This window comes from Rhodamnia argentea, chromosome 4 (assembly GCF_020921035.1).
Source record: "Rhodamnia argentea isolate NSW1041297 chromosome 4, ASM2092103v1, whole genome shotgun sequence".
NCBI classification, from domain to species: Eukaryota; Viridiplantae; Streptophyta; class Magnoliopsida; order Myrtales; family Myrtaceae; genus Rhodamnia; species Rhodamnia argentea.
The window spans coordinates 11,664,225-11,687,517 of record NC_063153.1 but is presented as its reverse complement, the minus strand read 5'-3'; the positions used below and the strand labels follow the sequence as shown (position 1 = coordinate 11,687,517).

Sequence of the window (23,293 nt, the reverse complement as noted above, 5' to 3'; positions counted from 1 at the left end):
CAGAGAGGCTTAGACCAACGAAGTCTTGAAGCGCCACTTTTATCGTGAGTGCTTGATATCCCAAGAAGGACATGCCGTTGTTGACGTGAGAGGAATTTCTTGAAGCGCCATTTGTCGAGTGCTTGCTCGTGGGATTTATTCCGTGGAATTACATCAAGTGTTCAAGTGTCAAAGCCGATTAAATCTTGTGAGTCCAAGATTTGTTTTAATTCCTTTGCGAGATTGAGAGATTATTTCGTTAGGAATTTGGGGCTAAATACTGTGTGCGTTCTTGAATGTAATTGGGGCTTGAGAAACACCGAGAGTGTTTGAGTGACTCGAGTGTGGGTTTGTAATCTCCGTGTATGGCTCGTTCTACGGTGGAATTCGTTGCTGCTCTTCCCGTGGACGTAGGTCTCTACGATCGAACCACGTACATCCGGTGTCCGATTTATTTTCTTGTTCTGTCTATTTTATTGTTCGATCGCTTGTTCCGCGCAACAATTGGTATCAGAGCTAGGCTTGTCGAAGTTGAAGCGAATCGATGGCGACGGAAGAAGTAAAAGTGAAAATCGATAAATTTGAGGGGAATGACTTTGGTTTCTGAAAGATGCGGATTGAAGACTATCTATATCAGATGAAGCTACACTTGCCTCTGTCCGGGGAGAAACCAGAGACGATGAAGCAAGGCGATTGGGAATTGCTGGATAGACGAGCGCTGGGTGTTATTTGACCGACGTTGGCTCGTAACGTCGCGTTTAATATCGTCAAAGAGAAGTCCACTGCGGGTTTGATGAAAGCCATGTCGGATATGTACGAGAAGCCCTCTGCGATCAACAAAGTCTATCCGATGCGACGTATGTTTAATTTAAAGATGAGCGAAGGTGCGTCTGTTGCTAATCATATCAATGAATTCAATGTGATCGTTAGTCAATTGAGTTCAGTTGATATTGACTTTGAAGATGAGGTATGTGCTTTGATTCTACTATCCTCATTGCCCGATAGCCTGGAATACTACCATATCGCTTTGTTAATAATTCCTCCGGGTCAACAAGTTTGACGTTTGATGGTATTCGAGATTTGATTTTAAGTGAGGATATCCGTAGAAGAGAATCCGGCGAATATGTATCTACCGCTTTAGTAGGAGAAAATGGAGGAAGGACCGATACTCGTGGTAGTAGAAGTAGTATGAACTCGAATAGACGCAATCGATCTAGGACCGGTGGTGCTGTCTGTTGGAATTGTGGCAAGAGAGGGCATCTTAGAAGGAATTGCTTAAAGTCGAAAAACGAAACGGGTAAGGGAATTAGAGTTGAATCTACGAGATGATGTTGCAACGTAGTCGATGATTCCGATGGTGTCGATAGGGTTTTGTCTCACATTGAGAATTCGTCATTTGACGGATGGATTATGGATTCTAGTTGTTCTTTTCATGATACACCAAACAGAACCTGGTTTGCTACTTATCGATGCACGGATAGTAGTAAAGTGCGGTTGGGGAACAACGCCGAATGCGATGTTGTGGGTGTTGGTGATGTTCAAATCAGAATGCATGATGGTATTGTGAGGACATTGACTAGAGTAAGATATGTTCCCGAATTGAAAAAGAACTTAATTTCCTTGGGTGCCCTAGATTCAATTGGATGCAGGTATTCTTCACAAGGTGGAGTTCTGAAGGTTGCTCGAGGTGCCTTGGTGATAATGAAAGGAATCAAGCATGGAAGCCTGTATGAACTTCAAGGTGAGACATTGACATGTTTCGCTTCGAAGACGTCGGTATCTGTTCGAGGGTATAACGACTACTCGAGGAAGCCTTGGGTGACCGTGCCGAAGCACAAGTTTGATCTTGTTGTCGGGAATACGCAATCGAGAGCTTTGATTGAAACGGAGACCGGTAAGTTGATCAAGCATGGGCAAACCGACATTAGCATGGAGTTCCGCTCGAAGCTGGTAAATAAATTCCGCATGACGAAGGGCATAGTGAAACATCGCACTAGTGCTAGTAGACCACAATAGTTTGCGGAATTGATGAGCAGAATATTACTAGAGATGGCCCGTAAAATGATCTCTAGTGCTGGTATGGCTAGAAGAGTTCTAGCGGATGCGCTTAGTATGGTGAGCTACCCGGTGAATAGATCTCCATCGACGGCGAACGGATTTCGGACTCCCGAAGAAGTGTGGTCGGGTAACATTGCTGATTATTCTATTTTTAGAATGCTTGATTGCCCATGTTATTATCGAGTAAGTGATGGTAAGCTCGATGTGAGAGCAATGTGCATATTCCATGGCTATGCACGAGGTGAGCAGGGCTATCGGTTGTGGTGCTCAAATATAAATTCACCTGTTCGCAGCAGAAAAGTTACCGTTGACGAGTCTCCAAGACTTCGGGGTAGGAGTGTTTGTGGCGGTTTAAATACGGATCTGAACGGTGTTCGGCTTGAGGTGAAGTTGCAACTAGAAACTCCTAAGGAAGCGGATACTAGCGTGGTAATCGACACAGATGGTGCTTGTAGCGAGGTGGAGCTTGTAGAGCCAACGATTGCTTTAACTGTTAATATTGATAAGGTACGTGTTCGATCTACTGACAGATATGGATGCAACGGTGGTTTTGCTTTATCTGTGATTAAGGAGCTTGTGTCAGAATGTCCTTGTAGAGCAGTTAGAAGTGCATGTGGAGTTGGTGTTCTGTTGAGATCCTCGGTTATGGTGAAGTTCAAGCGCAACTTGGACTTGGATGATATATGTGGCGGTTGAGCCCATTGGGGCTGTGGGAGAGTAGTAGTGATTGAGTTCGGATTCTAGCGAAGCGATTGTGACAAGGCTCAAACATCGAGCCAAGGTGGAGATTGTTAAAATATGTCTCGAATTTGAGCCCCGCAAACAAAGTCGGATGTGAAATTATCTACTTTCGTCGACGTTCGAATATTTTCAAGTTGGAGAAAGTTATCCTGATTTGTTTTGATATGAAATCAGCCAAGGAAAGGATAAGAAAAAATATAACAGAAAAGTCAAAAAGAGAAATCATCTTGGACTTCTTTTGTTGACCGACTTCTAAAAGGATTCGGTGAATGGAGTTTTCTTCTTTTTCTTTCATGCTGATGCCGTCCAAGGAGTCTGACAACTATATATTGTGCATGAGTCAGAGAGGCTTAGACCAACGAAATCTTGAAGCGCCACTTTTATCGTGAGTGCTTGATATCCCAAGAAGGACATGCCGTTGTTGACGTGAGAGGAATTTCTTGAAGCGCCATTTGTCGAGTGCTTGCTCGTGGGATTTATTCCGTGGAATTACATCAAGTGTTCAAGTGTCAAAGCCGATTAAATCTTGTGAGTCCAAGATTTGTTTTAATTCCTTTACGAGATTGAGAGATTATTTCGTTAGGAATTTGGGGCTAAATACTGTGTGCGTTCTTGAATGTAATTGGGGCTTGAGAAACACCGAGAGTGTTTGAGTGACTCGAGTGTGGGTTTGTAATCTCCGTGTATGGCTCGTTCTACGGTGGAATTCGTTGCTGCTCTTCCCGTGGACGTAGGTCTCTACGATCGAACCACGTACATCCGGTGTCCGATTTATTTTCTTGTTCTGTCTATTTTATTGTTCGATCACTTGTTCCACGCAACAGTACCTTGTCTATGGTAGAAGATAGTCCTCATCTGTTTGGCTAGATGGATGTTCGGTGAAGGAACAATTCTCTAACGCGTTATCATCTTGGACCGCCGTCGATGTCCGCTGTCTCCTTTAGAATCTTTTATGGTCGCTCCATAACAAACTTTCATTTTATTTTGTGTTCACGCATCGCACGCCATAGTAGATTGTAGAGGTAAACCTACTGCTATTCAGATCAATTTTAGATATTTTCTTCTTCCTTTTTGAATTGATAAGTATGTGCAATCCCATAAGTTTGAGGTTGCATTTCTCAGAAATGAACCGAGGTCCCACCTTCTTAGAATTATATGTAGCGTTCTATAGACGTCTCTATAGATGAATTACCTCATAAACAATCATTATTGACTCTAGTTTTTGCAGAGGACATCGAAGTGGTAGAGAAAAGTAAACTAAGAAATTAGACAACTATTATATTGCACTATCCTAGTTAACTAGAATTCACAAAGCTACACAAACTCGACATTTCAATAACGCTGGCAATAGACTATAGCTCCTCCCAAACAAATACACCATCAACGGTGTTCATGCAGGTAAAGTATGCCTCGACGATCTCTCGCCTTACTCCTCGAACTATTTTGGCAAGAAATTTCTTAAATGCAACTTAAGAATTTAGTTTATAAGACATTTGTGGAATCAGTAACCTAGTAACACCGTGCCAGCGGCAGTGCTAATAACAACAACAACAACAACAGTAAATACGCCAATTCCTCGTGTTGCTCTCTAAGCCTCATAGAAATTTGTTTTCTTGCAAGACCAATCCTCTTTATGTTTGTTCTCTGAACTTGTTTTCTTTTGCACTTTTTTAACGGGGAAGTTGATACTTTGCAAGAAGTTTCGCCCGTTCATGGCAACCTGAGTTAATGATACCTAGGAGTTTGTTCCCAGTCTTTATCACATTAAATGCCCGTGGGTCACAACGTGAACAAGTTAAAGGGTGCGAATAGTTCAGTCTTTACAAAAAGACTTTGGGGAAATGCAAAAAGACTTTAGCCAGAAGAGTTTTCATGAAAAATAAAGACTGTTTGGTAAACTATGCTTTGGGAAGCAATTTTGAGAGAGATGTTGTTTGGTGAAAACATATCTAAAAAGTCCATTGGATGCTCAATTTAAGCTTTTTAATTTTTAACTTGTTTAAATTAGAATAAATAATGTATGCAACTTTTATAATTCAAATGTTGACAACAAATGATATGCTCATTCACTTTTGTTTGGGGGGGTGTGTGGTGCTCTGTTTGGTGGGCTCTCTTCTCGAATAATGATGTGTAGCTACACTGACATAGACATGTGATTCGTGCATGTTCCACCTCGTCTTTCACGCATTTTTTTGATCGGCTCTCTTCTCGAATAATGATGTACAGTTACACTGACGTAGACATGTGATTCAGGCATAGACATGCACGAATCGGGAGTAAAGTGTCGAATCAATTGTCAACAACATTATCACTCAAAATGGACCTTTTAAAGTAGGGTTTTTTTCCAATTTAATTTTTTTTAAAAAAATATTTACAAAAATATTTTTTAAAAATAAATATTAACGGATTTGGGCCTCGCTCGGCAGTTGGGCTGCCGAGCAAGTGGATCTCTTCTTTTTTTTCTTTTTTTTATAATTTCGTTTTTTAAAGTGTTTTAATTATTTATATTTATAATATTTTCATATTTTTTAACATGTTTATATTTATTTTATTTATAATTTTTTTTGCGAAGCTTATCGTTATAACATTATTAGTAATAATTAATAAAAAAAAATTATTAAGATCTATAATTCATAAATAATGTTGTAATTATGTAATTAATTGAAAATATTCACATAAGGAAAATCCTCAATACCAAACGAAAAGAAACCCTAGCCGCAGTATAAAAAATAGAGCCTAAAAAAATTTTTCTCGGGGGTATTGCCCCCGAACCCCCACGCAGATCTGTTCGCACCGCAAAGGAGATTTGTTCGCTTGCTCCGAGTTGGGCCTATCGGCCCAACTCTCCGCGTCATGAACTAAATCTCAATTTTTCCTCAACTTTTTGGGCCGCACAAAAATATATCGGGTCGGGTGATAAACCGGACCGGGTACGTAAAATTCAAAACATATTTAACAATATATGAAATTAATTGAAAATATTCATAATATAAAATTGATAAAATATTCATATAAATAATGTTGTAATTATGCAATTCGATCGGCTAAAAAGATTGAAAGAGGAGGAAAGAGGGAAATTATGGTTCATTTAATATCGAGAAGTAACACCGAAGGGAAAAAAAAAATGCAAAATTGACAAGGAAAACGGCCGTTTTCCCACACAAAAAGAAAAGCCCGGCTTTTTCTCCAAAAATATGTCGTTTTTCTTGACAATTTTGCATTTTTTTTCCCTTCGGTGTTACTTTTTGATATTAAATGAACCCTCCTTTCTCTCTTTCCTCCTCTTTCAATCTTTTTAGCCGATCGAATTGCATAATTACAACATTATTTATATGAATATTTTACCAATTTTATATTATGAATATTTTCAATTAATTTCATATATTGTTAAATATGTTTTGAATTTTACGTACCCGGTCCGGTTTATCACCCGACCCGATATATTTTTGTGCGGCCCAAAAAGTGGAGGAAAAATTGAAATTTAGTTCGTGACGCGGAGAGTTGGGCCGATAGGCCCAACTCGGAGCAAGCGAACAAATCTCCTTTGCGCTGCGAACAGATCTACGTGGGGGTTCGGGAGCAACACCCCCTAGAAATTTTTTTTTGGGCTCTATTTTTTATACTGCGGTTAGGGTTTCTTTTTGTTTGGTATTGAGGATTTTCCTTATGTGAATATTTTCAATTAATTACATAATTACAATATTATTTATGAATTATAGATCTTAATAATTTTTTGTATTAATTATTACTAATTATGTTATAAAGATAAGCTTCGCAAAAAAAATTATAAATAAAATAAATATAAACATGTTAAAAAATATGAAAATATTATAAATATAAATAATTAAAACACTTTAAAAAACGAAATTAAAAAAAAAAAAAAAAAGAGATCCACTTGCTCGGCAGCCCAACTTCCGAGCAAGTGGGCTGCCGAGCGAGGCCAAAATCCGTTAATATTTATTTTTAAAAAATATTTTTACAAATATTTTTAAAAAAAAAATTAAATTGGAAAAAAACCCTTTAAAGTATTAATTTGATCGATTGAAGTCATTTAGGATTTTGACATCAGTTGAGTTTGCATCCCCAAGCATTTCGATCCGGTGAGTCACCCACTCCACCATTGTTGATAGCCCCACATAAAAGTGGAGGAGAGACACAAATAATGGAGGAATGGGCCACACATATTCATTGGGTTTGGAAAAGTTGGAGTAGACTGACGTACGAAATGATAGAGATGAACCATAAATTCCACAAAATCAGTACAAACATCACGTGATGGATGAATAATTCCAAGGACAATCACCGAAAGAAGCGTCGACCGGCATAGAGCAAGTATTTAGTGGAGCTAATACGTGCGCTAAAACTTTACTTATTTCGCCAAAAAGTAATAATTTTTTAAAACATGTCTTTTGAAAAAATAGTCGCTTAAGTTTACAAAAACGAATAAAACGAATTATTCATAAAAATGCTCAATTGGACCTCTGTTGAGTGAAATCAGAGCCGAAGTTCAATCGGGTCATCAGATCTAGTGGAGCTAGATCCATGTGAGACCCATCATTGGACCTCTGTTGAGTGCACCTACGATGAAGAGGAAACATAGCTGGATTTTACCTGTTAATTAATTAATCTTCCTCTAATGAGACGAAATGCCGGCAAGTTTCTGAAGAATTTCGCACTCTCGTGGGGTTTTATCGTTTTAATTTTTCGATTTGAACTTCTGACTCGCGCTCTGAGAGTTGGTAATCATCATTGACCTTCTCTGCATCGTTTTGCTGGATGCTTCGTTCTTATCATGTGGGGAAGCAAAGGTAACGTGAGCCGAGAAAATATTGCGGATCCAGGCGGTAAAGCTTACTAGGTCCCTAGCACCATTCAACGCTCGACACGTGGTGATTGGGCCCCACTTGTCAGAAAATTTTGAAACGCGCAGGCTCAACTCTCTGTCTCCGGTCGCCCTCTCTCTCTCGAATAATGATGTGCATTTACACTGACATAGACATGTGATTCGTGCATGTTCCACCTCGTCTTTCACGCATTTTTTAGGTTGGCTCTCTTCTCGACCAGTGATGTGCAGCTACACTGACACAGACAGGTGATTCAGGCATAGATATGCACGAATCGGGAGTAAATTATCAAATCAATTCTCAACAGCATTATCACTCAAAAATGGACCCAGTCGGTAAAGCTTACTAGGGCCTTACAACCATTCAACACTCGACACGTGGCGATTGGGTGAAAGTGTCCAAAAAAAAAAAAAAAAAATCTATCTTTATTTCTACTTCCCACCTAACGTCCGGTGAAAGTGTCCAAGACTTTTTAACTAGCTTCGAGATTTTTAAAAACTCCTTGATGACCATAAGAGGCAATGAGAAGTTAAGCTCTTTTACTGGAAAAAGGATATAAGGGATATCAATATTTGTATACGGCGCTCACGTTAGTGTTAATATTTTTTTTTTATCACTAAAATGTTAATTTTTTTTAAAAAATGATTATTTGAGTGCCAACTTTGGTAAACATCGCCGGAAATCTTACATGGCATTCACGAGGATCAATCTTTGTTAATTCTTTTTTACATGCATCGGCATGCTTAATTGAGTAAGTTGATGTAATTGTGTGCCATCAATGTCTTTCTGCCTCAATTGCAGATACTGCAATGGATGGAGAAAATAAATACCAATTTCGCATATGCTGAGTAAAGTTTGTAGCCTAGGTCCCTCAGAATGGTTGTCCTTCACTGGTCTATTTACTAGTTATCAAGCTCTATGAAACTTATTTCCATACTTCGTTTCCAGTACAAGCAAATACTAGTAAATGATCCATTTTCTCTGAAATCGAATTTATTGAAAACACTTATCTAGCAACAAGAAGCTTTCAATAAATTAACCACATCCTTAGTTTGATGTGTAGCTGTAACACATTATCTGACTGCAATACAAATGCTATAATGTGTCTCGAGTTTGAACCCAATAGACGAAAACCCAACTCGAATAAAATGTTTCTTGTTCGTCGAAACTGAAAAGAATGAACAACAAAGTGACACACAAAGTCAGCCAAGGAAACTGTTAAGGTACACGTGTGAGCTGTACTAGAGAAATCCCACATCGAAGAATTGGTGTAGTGTCGAGCAATTAATATATCCTAGTTAGCCCATAACTCATTGGCTTAAGCTTTTAAGTGAATGTGAGTCCAACTAAGTATGCTAGCACGCTCGAACTTAGATTCCTCTTGGAAATGTATAAATTTGGTATCTAATTTATTTTCTTGTTCTGCCTATTTTAATGTTTTCTCTAATGCCTAAGTTTTGAATCTCATGTGCCTATTCATCTTATGCATACCTTCTCAATCACCAGAAACAAATATGGAGGGGAAAAAAAAGGTCAAACAGATTTGTTGTCGAATCAATAACATGCCAGGAATTCTTTACTCTTGCCATATGCTTTCAGTTAGATTTATGTGCACAGAGGAAGAAGAAATAAAACCAAATCAAAGCATATAAATTGATTCCTCCGCTATGACAGCACTAGTTTTTTGCTTGACCGTGATGTGGCGGTCGCCCGACAGCACGTGTGCGGATCTTCTTTCCTGGCAGCAAATGAGTTGAATTTGCCAAGGGCGCTTTCTTTTCGATTGTAATTGTTTTGAGTTTAATTCAACGAGAGCTCCTACCCTGATAGTCCGACAGTACTATCATTATTTTTGACTCCATGATTTTTTAATTAATGAGTATTTTATGCAAAAAACGCGATAATGGTATGTGATTCTACGATCAGAAATAACCGACAATACTGTAAGACTATCGGGAAAGCATTTCCTCAATTCAATATATATTATGATGCATGAAATAAAATAACTCTAAAATAATAGTGATGAGCCCACGTGGGTCCCAACCCCCTCTGTGGATCCAGGGTTTTCAAAAATGGATTAACAATTTTGGGCTGCACATATCTTGATTGAATGTTTTCTTTTCTTGGTTGGATCTTGATAGAATTAAACGAGCTGACACGGATGTAAGTTTTTTTTTTTGTTTTTTCCAAACGAAGATTGTATTCATTGCTTAAAAGGGTACATGAAAAGTACATATACTTCCATATCAAAGAAAATCGAAGTAGGGTGAAGTCTAGAATACTAAAATGTAAAGCCAAATTCAAAAAACAAGGATAATCAACGGAGCTCCAACAGGGTTAAGCACACACTTGTTCCATAAGAACGGATCTATCAAGTAAAATATCAGCAGCCAATCACTAGATTTCCTATCATTGTCAGTGATGAGCATACACTAGAAATTCCTTCTCTAGTAATTACAGTGTTGCCAGTTGACGGTGCACGCCTAGGTTTGCCTTCCTCTACATCATCGCTGTACGGAAACAACCAGAACGAGTTGAACAAACACAAATATAACATTTGGAAGAGAAAATCTTCGTTATTCGGCGAGACGTAAGAGCTCGTGTGATCACTATTAAAATTGGAGACAAGTCACCAAGTTTTGTTACTATATGCAAAGTCTGCATAAGTGATGTTCTTTGAAGCCTTATTGCATGACCTGTTTTAAAAGAAACCAACAGGAAAGATGTTTCAATTATATCCTTCACCGACTTAATATTTGTGAAAAACCATTGTCCCAGACTAAGAATCTAAGTACTTGGGTAGCTTCACCTGCTCCTGTCGAGCTTGAACATAAAGTTGTCAAGTTGGTATTTTCTATATCCGTTATCTTTAAAATTGTTTAGGTTGAAACATCTTATCTTTTTCTATCTTGTCTTTACACAAGCAACAGGACAATGAGTTGTTCAACATAAATAAAGAAGAAGAAAGATTTCGAATGCAATTTCGAGAACAACACAGAAGATATTTCTAGGCAGCGTTTGAGGTGCACACATTTTGATGATGAAGTGCAGAGTCTTGTACCATCAAGTTCTGATCGGTCTCTGCCGAAAAAGATGTCCTAAAAAGGCGTGCCCATCCAACTCAGAATTATTGGTGTGAGACTCAGCTATTTTTCTCTTAGAAAAAAAGGCAAAGAAAGCTGTGAATCGATGTTGCCCTTTGACAATAGTAGGAAATTTTTTTGTTAAACTCGCATCAATATGTAATTTTTAAAAAAGAGCAAGAATAGAGAGACAATAACAAAATTTAAAGCATATGATCAAATGTAAAGAGATATAGAAACCGGCCTAAAGTTGTCGGCAAAGCAACCTCCACGTGTCGCTTCATGGTGGCCTGTGTTCCTGGAACCACTTGTTGCTCCTTTATTTTAGGCCGCAAAGAGAAGTGGATATCTTCATTGGATTCCCAATCCATAGAGCTCTATCATTGGAAAAAAGTTGTGCACATGACTCCGGTCCTCAAGATGCAATAATTTGACTAAGACATGAGATAAATGGGGTGTCCCCACTCCCTCTCCCGTCCACATTCAATAAAAGATGTGGCTGGATCTAGTACCACCTCATTCATCGGCAATTGGCCAGGCATCAGCCGGTCGACCAAGCAACAACGCCATTTATCCACGAACAAAAACTGTTCTTTTATGTAATTTTAATTCATGCCGCACCATCACTCCTACGCATAAGACAATCAGCCATGATTAGGCTGACACATCAAACAAATCAAGCGTAGCTTGACCGAGAGGGCATAATTACACTTTTCCTCCAAAAGTTAAAATTAAATCGATCCAATTAAAAAATTTAGGACTCGCATTCAATACTAATCGTGCAGTTTCCCAACAATACTAAAGAACCAATACCTCGTAGCCGGTTCCTTTCCTGAATTTGAACCTATGCCTCTTCCTCTGCCTCCATTTGCGGTACCCCCTTCCCGAGCTCCAAGCACCTCTGATCAACAGTACCACCTCCTCTGCCTCTATTTTCTGCTACTGGGTCAGTCTTGACAGTTCAATCCCTCTTTACCGACACCATATTGAACTTCCACATAAGTCAAGGGCTGCAGATTAGTGTCCTGTTATCTAAATTTGCTAACTACCCAAAGAGACACAAGCTTTTCCAATGGGACAACTTAGGGTCTGTATGGTAATACTCCAGAAAAAGTATTTCTATTCTTAAAATGTTCTCAGAACACTTTGATAATAGAAACGCGTATGGTAAAAAATTATTCCAAAAATGTTCCGAAAACACTTTTGAGAAACAAAAACACTTTTAGAGCAAAAATGAGAAACAAAAAACAACTTATTTTTGAGTTTTGGAACACATTTTAAAAACAACTTAAGGGCGAGCTTGTGCAAGCCACCATCTCTTACCATCATCGACGAGGAGTTGAAGCGGTTGCCGGCCGCTGCCGCTAGCCTCTGCCGCAGCCTGCCGGTCGCCGGCGGCCACCGGTTGTAGATCCTTCCTTTTGATGAAAAAATTGATTTTTTTTGTACTTGCCAAACTCGTTTCTGTTCCCGAAAATCGTAGTTGGAAATAGAAATACAAAAAAATATTTCTGTTCTAAATATATTCCTAGGAACAAAAACGTTATCACGCAGACTCTTAAATTTCCAAAACGTACCAGAGGAAGGCACATTACAGAACACACATACATATACGGTTCTAATGTCCCAAAAAAGGCACACGTGTCCACGGGACAAGTTGGCCATTTTCACCTTCGTCGTCCGTAAATGCGGTTGAATTGTCAATTGTCCAAGATGACGCCATCTTGATTGCACCATGTAAAGTATGAAACTCAAAACAAATTGATGGAAGCCCGCCCAGAAGAAGCAACAGCAACCAAACTGGATAATTCTAAATGACAGTTTATTTTCGCTATAAAAGGTCCATGATACAACGTTGTTTTGTCCATTTATAAGGGAAACAGAACAGATAAATTTTTCTTCTGTCCAAGACATAAACATCGTTCATTTAGCAACTCAATCGGTCGGATGACACACAAATACGAACTAGAGTGTTTGTAAATCACACAGCAAAAGTAAATACGAATTGAAAAGAAGAACAGAAGATAAATCCATAAGCTCAAGGCAGCGTTTTATTAGTCAACTACATGTTGGCCAAATACATGAACACTTAGAATCACAACCTTGAAGCATCTCTCTATGGAGGTGAAGCTTCATCAATGGCCCGCAGACACACCCTTCTAATTTATCCCAACTTCAAAGCTTCAAACCAGAACCATGCAACTTCTCGTCCATGACACCGTCAATTCTCTCCCCCATTTCAGCACTCATGTAATTCACCCAATCTCCAACCTCGCCTCTCCTGAAGAACAACTTGTTCTCGAGTCCATTCGACAACTTCCCGCTCTTATTCACCTCCAATGAGCTCAAATTGTCGAAGCTACACATCCTCAGTATACCCTCCACCGCCCCGTCTCCCAGTTCTTCTTCGCTGAATGGACACCCCACGAAATCGGCCAACCTCCTCACATGAACATGCGGGTCCAATTTCATCTGTTCGTACGTCACGAACAATACCTGCTCTGGCTTCTCCAAGCTCGCTTTTTGGTAACCCAGCACATGATCCCAGTAAGGCCCATAAGGGCTCACCCCTCGACAAAACTTGTCAAGGCACTCCTGGATCGGAATCTGGCCATTCTCTTCCGGCCTCATCTTGTTGAAGAAGTGCCACATTGAGATAAAGGTGTCCTTAGGGTTCCGAACCAGGTAAACCAACTTGCACTTGGAGTCACTCACTGACTGGGGAAGTGAGGAGTAAGGCAAGTGGGTGACGAAGAGCCTCGGGGACGCTAAAGCAGAGAGATCGGGATTTTCTTGCTGGAGATAGAGCTTGTGCTCCAAGTGGAGCACGAGGTCGTGGGAGTTTTGGGTTAGGAGAGGGTGGCGTCGTTGTGAGTTGGAGTTGGAGTACTTGGCACGGTTCAAAAGAGCGAAGAGGATGGCCGTTAGCCAGGTGGTGCCGGATTTCGGGTTGGTGACGAGGAGGATGTCAGAGGGGTGAGCTTGGAAGTGGTTTTGGCAATTGAAGATGCCATTCAACAGCCGAGAGGGGAACCAGAAGCCTTGGTACAAGCGGAGAGTGTTGATGACCCAGTCTTCTTCTGAAGGGAGAGAGGAGACCAAGTCCTTGAATGCTTGCGGCATGTCGTCCTCTCGCAAGTCCCTTAAATGGTCTGGAGGAGGAGATTGAGAGGCTTGCATGGTGATGGTGGTGGTGGAGCGGGTGGAGAATTGGAGTGAAGAGTTAGTTGATGTTTCTTAAATAGAGCATTCTTGCATGAGAAAGATCATTGCTGGGACATGGTCTGAAACTTGAAACAAAATCTTATGTGAAGATGGTGCTGGGTGTCTCATATAATTTATAAATTAAATGCTTTCTGATTACATCTTTACAAAATTTGAACTAAAACTTTTCATACGCGTGGCATAATTAATGCTTTCTTGTAACTTGCTAACTACTAGACAAGCTCACTTGAAAATTTTGAAAAAACAATGGATAATCTACCACGGAAAAGTACGTTAAAGTCATCATTTTGTTGGTAACTCACCGATAAGTTTGCAAACAATTGTTTAACAATTTGCTTATTTTAAATCTTAATGAGTGACTACGGCTTACTTCTCGCAAGAAAAAAAATGCGAAGTCATGATGCTTCCGGTTGATAATTTTTCAGAATTATTTGGGGCTACTCAAAAGAATTTGTCATTTTCTTGATATGATGCAGAGGTGGAGGATTTAATCTAATTCATATCACATGAATTTCATTGATTCGCCACATGAATCGAGTCGCAGAAGTAATAGCAGATAATCTTCACTTACTAGTCAGAACATAGCTGATGCGGATATGCAGAGGATGATAAACCTTTGCGAAAGTCTTAAATGTTTTGACTTTTGTCAATTAAGAGATAAACACTTTAAAATTATGTAATGAAGTCCTTTAACTCGTCATTGGTCTGAGTTGACTTATTTCATTGCGGAAAAATGTCGATCATTGTATGCGCTAAGGACAGTCATTGCAAGTTTTATTTAAAAACATTTAGGACTCTCCTAGTCAAAGTTACAACACTTCGGACTCAATTGACCAGCTGGTGAAACATTTAGAATACTCAGCAAATTTAGTCCCAAGATTGAGTGTGAAATTCGAGACACTATTTTTAACCTGACTTTTATCAAACTCCCCGGTAGTCATATTTTTCTCTCACCAACTTTTTGATGGTGTGTTGGTGATAGAAGATGGGTGTGCAGGGTACGGGTTTGTTGATAGCATGTGCCATATTAATCATGTCGTGTTCTGGTTTTCTGCTTCAATTGTGGGGTCGAATATAGAAAATGTTATCCATTTGCATGGAACGGCTCACCACAAATAATTGGACCAGGCCTATGTTTGGGCAAATGACTTGTTGAACATATGTAAAAATTTGGAGATAAATGTAACAGAAGTTTTAGAACTTAGTCACGAAATGCAAGTGATATCTAAAACTTTCAAAATGTATAATCAAGTCGTAAAGCTTGTCAAATTGGTGCAACCAAGTCTTTTACTTTATTTCATTAATTTGCCTAACAGAAAATGCTGAAGCGATTTTTTAATTATCATCTCTTTCCCACGTGGCATTTTTATTATTTTCGTTCAACTTAAATTAGATTAAAAAGTAAATAGATAAAATTTTGGACAGATTTTGCATAACTCAAACCAAAAACCTATGATAGACGCCTTACAGCATCTAAAATTATCATAAGAAAATTCATTTCAAAGAACTCCATTGGTGGCTTTAGTAGCTACTTCTAAATTTCATATTTAGTTGATGAGATAAAAACTATTGTGACATTTCATTTCTTACGGCATTTACAAGAGTTGAGAACCTGCACAAACGAGAAGAAACCCTTCCTCGTGAACCAAGCTAACATATTAAAGGCGCGAATCATAATATTCTGTTTTTCTATTTCTATTCAAAACTTATTTCTAGAGCAGGTTTGGAATAGAAATCCGTATCGTAACACAATTTAATTTTCCGATTTTTGGAACAAAAATTTATTTCAGAAATAAGTCTGAAATAGAAATAAGAAATTAAAAATTTCAGCTCTTCTATTCCTGGAACATATATGAGAAATAACAATTCTTCTTATCACTTACTCTCTCTCTAGCATCCGTAGTCCGCTGGTCCGCCTTTCACCGGTCTTCCAGTCGCCCTTTTGCTATCCGCAATCGCCTATTTGCCAATCGCCATTCGTCATTCTATCGTTCGCTAGTCGCCGTTTCGTGGTCCGTCGATCGTTGATCGAGCCTCCCTTCATTGGCTGCCATTTGCCGTTCTGCCGATTACTAACCTACCATCTACGTATAGCAGGCTTGCGTCCGCCGGTAGTTGTTCCCCCATTCGCAGTTCTTCGGTCCTCCATTTGTCATTCGTCGATTGCCGGTCGCCTCTCCATTTGCCGTTCCGTCTAACGCTAGTCCGCTGGCCCTTAGTTGTCGTTCCGCAGTCCGTCGGTCGCTCGTCCGCAAGGCCACTAGCCCCCCATCCACTAGCCACCATTCACCATCATATCGATTGTTGGTTGCCGTTTCCCAATTTGCCGGTCTTCGTTCTCTCGGCCGCCGTCCATTGGCCCTCCATTTGCCATTTCGCAATTCGCTATTCGCTGGTACCCCTAGAAATTTTTTATAATGCTATCAAACAAACTTTTGTGCCAGGGATAAGAATTTTATGTTGTTATGAAATGTGTTTATCTGCTCAGAAATTCGTCTAGAAAAATCTATATTTGGCCAGAAATTGATTCTAAAAATAGAATTATTATCATTCGCGCCATAAATTAGCATAGTTCCAAATTCACATACTAGATCCCCCATGCAAACTCAAGTCCGAGAACAATTGTATTACAATAAGTGATGCACGGGTAAAGGAATTCAGTCATGGTTCGACATTGCACGTTCTTTTTTATTTTTGTACTGGATTCGATAGATATACCGGTTTGAAGCCGACCACAACAAGCAAAAATGTGTATTTGTGTACATATTTGTCCGTTATACGGCATGTCTACGGGAAACTGTCATATGGGGTGCTTTTGGCCTTCATTTGTGGCTTGAAGACAATCGACACGTTGCCATGTTTGATTTGCTTACAAGAATGAGCTGTGTAGACAAGATGTCGTATGTGCTAGCTATTGTAGTAATCATTGTTGCTATTGGAGGTGAGCATGGTTTCAAGTTAAAACTTTAAACCCGTAATCGAACCGGTGGAGAACCGGTTCGATTCCAGACTCTAAGGTATGAAGGGTAGGTTTAAGGTTTCAAATGGGAAAACTTGTTCCAACGGGTAGATTTTAAGTTCCAGATTCCGGATAGGTGAAACATGTAGCAAATTTTCGTGTTTTTCTTGGCATACGTTTTTGCATGATCTTGCGATATTCCATGACATTTGATGATAATTATGTCCTCTGGAACTACTAGTTTAGTTTTCCGCTTTCGGCTGTAATCATGACTAAGACTTTTACTTTATAAAATTCATATTTATTCGTGTAACTAAATGTGAGTTATGATCAGTAGATTGTAACAATAAATGATGCTCATTAAAATTAATGATTCATTGAAATCTTTTAATTAAGAATACAAGTGAAATCTAGATAGACCTTAAAACAAGCGAAAGGGTAGATTATAAGTTCCAAGGTATGTATAGGAGGTTTTAAGTTTCAAAAACTAATAAACATGTTCCGATGGCTAGAACTGCTCACTCCTTGGACCAAAAAAAAAAAAAAAAAAGAACTGCTCACTCCTAGTTGTGGCAGTGATCTATACTGTGAAGTATGATTGCATAACCTGTTTTGAGAGAAATCATCAGTTTTGAAGCGCCAATTATCTGAGTGCTTGAGCATGGGCTTCTGAATTATACCGTTTAGAATGCGAGTGTTTTGGCCAATTAAATCTTGTTTTATCCTCCACTCGGTTGGAGTCTTTCTCTCCCACAGTGGGAGTTCTCATCGCAGCAACTTCATTTACTTCCTTCATCTATTTCTCATCCAAGATGGCTGACTAACTCTTCATCGCGATGAGGACGCGATGAGGACGATCCAATCCATTCGTCCTATTATGTTCTTTGCTGGTTGTGTGCCAGTGAATGAGATACTCCTTTAGCTGAGACTTGTTGGTGCTTGGTGATGTCGGTTCTCGAGTGGTTCCCTGTCGATATTTCTTTTGCTGAGTGGCACACGCCAAGTGTTTGTTCTAATGCCCGGTAGATAGTTGTAACAGAATAGTGACCTTTTTTTTTTTTTTTGCCCGTGTGATTACCACTCCCAGCCTCAGCCCCTATACTTCTGGGGGACCCAATTTTGGCTCGTATTTCGGGAAAGTCACATAAGAAGTTAAGAGGGCAGAAATTTCCAGCAACCAAGAAGGTGAAAAGCTTATAAGCTTTTAGAACCCCGGTGGCTCAGGAAAAGCCCAGTATAGTGTTCTTAATGGAAACAAAAAATCAAGAAGTTATGGTCCAGAAGATTTAGAAGAGGTTGAAATTTCCATATTGCTGTGTGGAGAACCCTAGAGGCACAGCAGGACGTTTAGCGTTAGTTTGGAATGATAGTGTGTCCTTGAATTTAGTGAGTTTGATTGCGGAGTTTATTGATATAATATGTGAGGTGGAAAATGGGAAAAAGACGTGCATTACTTGTCTGCATGCTTCAACGAATTTTCAAAGAAGGTCACAGCTATGGGAGGAAACGAGGGATATCAGCTCCTTTGATAGCCTGCCGTGGATAGTTGTCGGGGATTTCAATTAAGTACTTTACCATTGGGAGAAGGCTCGAAAAGGGATTGCTGAAAACTATAGAATGAATTCTTCTCGTGAGTTTCTCAATGACAGTTCCTTGATGGATTTGGAGAGCAAGGGTTGCGCATTCATGTGGATCAACAACAGAGAAGAGAGGAATTTGTGAAGAAAAGATTGGACATGATGGTTTGTACTATGGACTGGAGATTAATCCTCCCGGAAGCAGAAGTATTAGCATTGCCTGCTATAGGTTCGGACCATAGTCCACTTCTGTTGATTCTTAAGGCGAAGCAAGTGAAACGAAAAATGGATTTTAAATGAGTCTTATTGGCTGGAAGATGAAGAGTGTCAAAGGGCGGTTGCTGACTCATGGGTGCCTTCTGGTCTAATTAATGTTAGCCTTTCCAGCAAGTTAAGAAATGTATCTTTAGCACTTATTAAGTGGAGCAGGAAAAGGTTTTCTCATGGCCATCAGAAAATGACCCCGATTTATCCTCGATGCGGAGCAGGAAAAAGTTTTCTCATGGCCATCAGAACATGACCCCGATTGATCCTCGATCGATGGAACCTCTGTATGATTCATTAGAGGACTTGCCTTTAAAGCAGGAAATTCAGAAGCACGTACATAGTAGCAGAGATTTCTTTGATAGGGAGCGGGTTTGTCAACTTCAAGGGGAAATTGAAAATTCTTGGAAACAAGAGAAAATGTACACGGGTATGAGATCCAGAATCAATTGGCTTAATTGGGGAGATAGAAACACTAAATTCTTTCATGCGACCACTATCCAGCGAAGACAGACGAACAAGATAACTATGTTGCAAAGTACAGATGGTGCATGGATCAGAGACCAAACTCAGTTGAAGGAGATGACAGTGGAGTGTTTTAAGAAGTTACATCATTCAGGTGGGTTTCAAAATTTTCAGCCAGTGTTGTCCCAATGCCCTCAAGTGGTCTCCGAGAATATGAATGACTATTTATTGGACGAGGTAATGATGGAAGAGGTGCATGACGTGGTTTTCCAACTCGGGGCTTCCAAAGCTCCCGGACCAGAAGGTCTCCTGGGTTGTTTTACCAACAACACTGGGTAATTTTAAAGGACGACATTTTTAAAGCAGTAAACGAATTCTTTACTTCTGGGAGGATGATTCAGAATTAAATAGGACCATAATTTCCCTCGTAACCAAAACACCCAATCCAGAAAGGCTCGACCAGTTCTGCAATATAAGCCTTTGCAACTTCATCTACAAAATTATATCCAAGGTGATTACTAATCGACTCAAGCCTTGGCTTCCCAATCTTGTTGCGACGGAGCAAAATGCATTCGTGAGTGGGAGGCATATTCAAGATGACATCCTGGTCGTCCAAGAGGTGCTTCATCAACTTAGAATAAGAAAGAGAAAAAGGAAATTTCAGGCTATTCTAAAGCTGGATATGCAAAAAGCCTATGACCGAGTAGAGTGGGACTTCTTAGAGGCATGCCTAACCAACATGGGGTTTCATGCTAGGTGAGTGCATTGGGCTACGGAGTGCGTGACTACCGTCTCTTTCAATATCAAATTTAATGGAGAACCATCAAGAGTATTTTTATCCATCGAGGGGCCTGAGGGAAGGCGATCTGCTATTCACTTACCTTTTCATCTTGGTTGCAAATGTGCTCCACTCATAGTAAGATTGCTATATATATGGGACATATTAGAAGTATTCAGCTCAACAGGTGGTGCCCTACACTTTCTCATCTATTTTTTTGCGGACGACTCTATATTCTTCTTGGATGGGAAGTTGCAGGAATGTCAAAATTTGGCCAACATTTTGAACCAGTATTGCGTTGCTTCAGGACAAGCAATTTACCTGAATAAGCCTGGCATCTATTTCAGCAGAGGTTGCCCTCTTAGGTTGAAGGAAAATTTAACTAGAGAATTGAGAGTTCATGTGACTGTAAGACAGGAAAATACCTCAGAGTCCTGTCGGATTGGGGTAGCTCAAAGAAGGATATGTTTGCTTGGATATTGGGGCGAGTGAACTCTAAGTTAGAAGGGTGGAAGGAATCATTAATGTCCAAAGCAGGGAAAGAAGTCTTGATCAAAGTAGTGGTTCAAGCCCTCCCCCAATATGCTATGTCAATTTATAAGATCCCTGTGTCCATTTGTATGTCGGTTGAACAGAAAATTGCAGCTTTTTGGTGGAAAAATTCAGTGACTAAACAGGGTATGCATTGGAAAAAATGGGAACTCCTCAAAATCAGGAAAGACTTGGGAGGGCTTGGTTTTAAAGATCTAATTGCTTTCAACAAGGCAATGTTGGGCAAACAGGTGTGGCGACTTCTTCAGAACCCATCTTCTCTGTGGAGTGAAGTCCTTAAAGGGATTTACTTCCCGAATAGGGACTTCTGGCGAGCGAGAAAGGGAACAAGACTGTCGTGGGGTTGGCAAAGTATATTAACAGCAAGAGATGCTATTCACCAGCAACTGCAGTGGTTAGTGGGCGATGGCAAGAAAGTACGAATTAGAGAAGATAAATGGCTGAGCAGGGGGGGTAATTACAGGTCCAACTCCTAAAGGGGAACCGGAGCTAATGGCTGACTTCATTAATTATGAGGAGAATGTATGGAATACTGAACTTCTGAGGAGCAGTTTTGATGAACAGACAGTGAAGGAAATCCTATCAGTACCGGTGAGACCCTAGACGACATTAGACCAAATCATCTGGATGAGAACAAAGTCAGGCAAATATGCAGTTAAAAATGGTTACAATTGTTTAAGGGTAGGCGGACATAATAGTCAGAACTTAGCTTCATCATCTTACCAGGCACCTAGCAGCCTTTGGAGAGGCATTTGGAACATGAAAATTGCACCCAAAGTTAGATTTTTCATGTGGTCTCTTTATCAAAACGCCCTAAACACGAAAGACATTCTTTTTCGGAGGAAAATCCTTCCTGATCCGGTTTGTGAATTGTGTAGCGAAGGTGTCCCAGAGCCGACCCAACATCTATTCCTATTATGTCCCTGGACAAGAGGAGTTTGGGCAAACCCACAACTCAATATCCAAATCTCATCACAAGGCCTTTGCCGAATTGAAGTGTGGATAGCATATCTGATGGAAAACAGGGCAAACTCCCCTGAACTAGAGGTACTAGCTTCGGTCCTTTGGCAGATGTGGAAGTCGCGGAACAATTTTATCTTCAAAAATCTAAGACCAGATCCGGCAAACACGGTGGACTCAGCAATTGTGGCTTCGCGGATCTCCTGTTCCTAGGGTCTACAAAAGCACGAAATCCCCTCGTAATCTCGACGTGTGACACCCGGGAAATTCCGACTATGTAAATTTGCCCGAATTCAATAAAAAGGAAGAGAATTGAATTTTAGTCGGTACAAATTTTGGATCGCAAGGATAAAAGTGACGAATTTGGACTAATCCCGAAATGTCGTTCGATTTCGATTTGGTCTCGAAATCGTGGTCGCCGTGAATTAGGATTTTTATTCGTCGCGCCTAAACTTTTCCGGACCGAAATTAGCCGTGGAAATCCAAATTTTTATTCCCAATCGGTTGAGTCAAAAATCCAATCAGTCCCGATTTGTCAGATCACAGAACCGCCCTAAGATATTATACGTATGAGACGAAAACCATTAAATTGAAGTGACCGTGGGCCCCACCTTCAGTCAATCCTCAGCCACCCCAGTCAAAGCCACGTGACTTCTTTCTCTCTCTCTCTTTCCTGCTGCTCCCTCATCCTCCTGTTGCTCGCGCGAGAACAGCCCCCCCTTCACCGAACATCCATTCTCTTCTCCTCCGGCCATTTTCGTGCGACCAACACCCCAACCACCACCACAGACCCCCAGCCACCTCCGCCCGCCGCTCCACCTCCCTCCGGCGCCGACGCCAGTCGCCGGACGGCCGTGAAAGCCGCCACAGAAGCTCTGCTCTGTTTTAGCGCCCTTGAAGCCGAGACTTCCAGCTCCTCCTCCGGTCGTTCACGACACCGTCGAAGCCAACCACCACCTCAGCAACGTCCATTAGCCTCCTCACCACCATCCCGACCCAACCCCGCTGCTCGTCGTCCACCGGAACCGCCGCAAACAGCCCTGGAAACCGACAACCCTCTGTTTTCGGGTTTTGCTGTTTTTGCTTCTGTTCCAGCTCAAACCGCCCCCTTCCGCCGCTCACCACCGCCACCGACGACCTCCTTAGAGTCCTATCTTGTCCCTCGGAGCTTGTGGTGGCCGGCCGCCGCCCGTAGAGCCCGATTTGAGCCTCGATCGGACCTCCCCTGTTCTGCCCGCTTTTCCTCTGTTTTCTGCGCGGTCTGTACAGCCGCTGTTCCGCCGCTTCCGGCTGCCGTCCGCCGCCCCCAGCTGGTCCCGAAGGTCGTCCTCGACCTGTAGGTGAGTCCCCCAGCCTTCCCCAGCCTCGCCTCAGCCCGTGAGATCGATTTTTCCCCCAAATTCAGCCCGGTTTCCCCTGTTTTACCTCTGTTAATTCTGTTTTCCAGCTTTCATCGCTCGCCGGACCTCCAATCGCTGAGCCGCCACCGTTTGCAGCGATTTCACCGCCGAACTCGTCACTGTTTTCGGGCGTGAACAGTGTCGCCGGAACAGTGCCGCGGTGAACAGTGTTTCCGGCGTGAACAGTGTTTTCCGCTTGAATAGTGAATTCGGCCCCGACCTCGAAAATCGTGCCCGACCCGACCTCGACCACCGTTTTTGGTGAGTTGACCCTAATCCTTGGTTAGGGCGCTAATTGCGCCTAGGATTAGTTAGCTAGTCGGTAGAGAATTTAGGTAGATTTGATTATGGTCGGATTAGTTAGAAACCCGGTTTAGGGTAAATGGCCATAATCGATTAAATTAGAAT

The 23,293-nt window shown here is 40.9% G+C and overlaps 2 protein-coding genes across 2 annotated transcripts in view; both read right to left on the bottom strand.

Moving 5' to 3' along the window:
• The window catches only part of LOC115727986 (disease resistance protein L6-like), a 449,825-nt gene that overhangs the window by 132,858 nt on the left and 293,674 nt on the right, over window positions 1-23,293 (bottom strand). The window lies entirely within an intron of this gene.
• On the bottom strand, window positions 12,770-13,921 carry LOC115729976 (cytosolic sulfotransferase 12-like). The gene has a single exon (XM_030660612.2). The coding sequence runs from the start codon at window positions 13,883-13,885 to the stop codon at window positions 12,881-12,883; it is 1,005 nt and encodes a 334-aa protein (XP_030516472.2). The 5' UTR covers window positions 13,886-13,921; the 3' UTR covers window positions 12,770-12,880.

Coding starts and splice junctions, on each gene's coding strand:
- LOC115729976 (XM_030660612.2), bottom strand. CDS start 13,885: ATGCAAGCCTCTCAATCTCCTCCTCCAGACCATTTAAGGGACTTGCGA.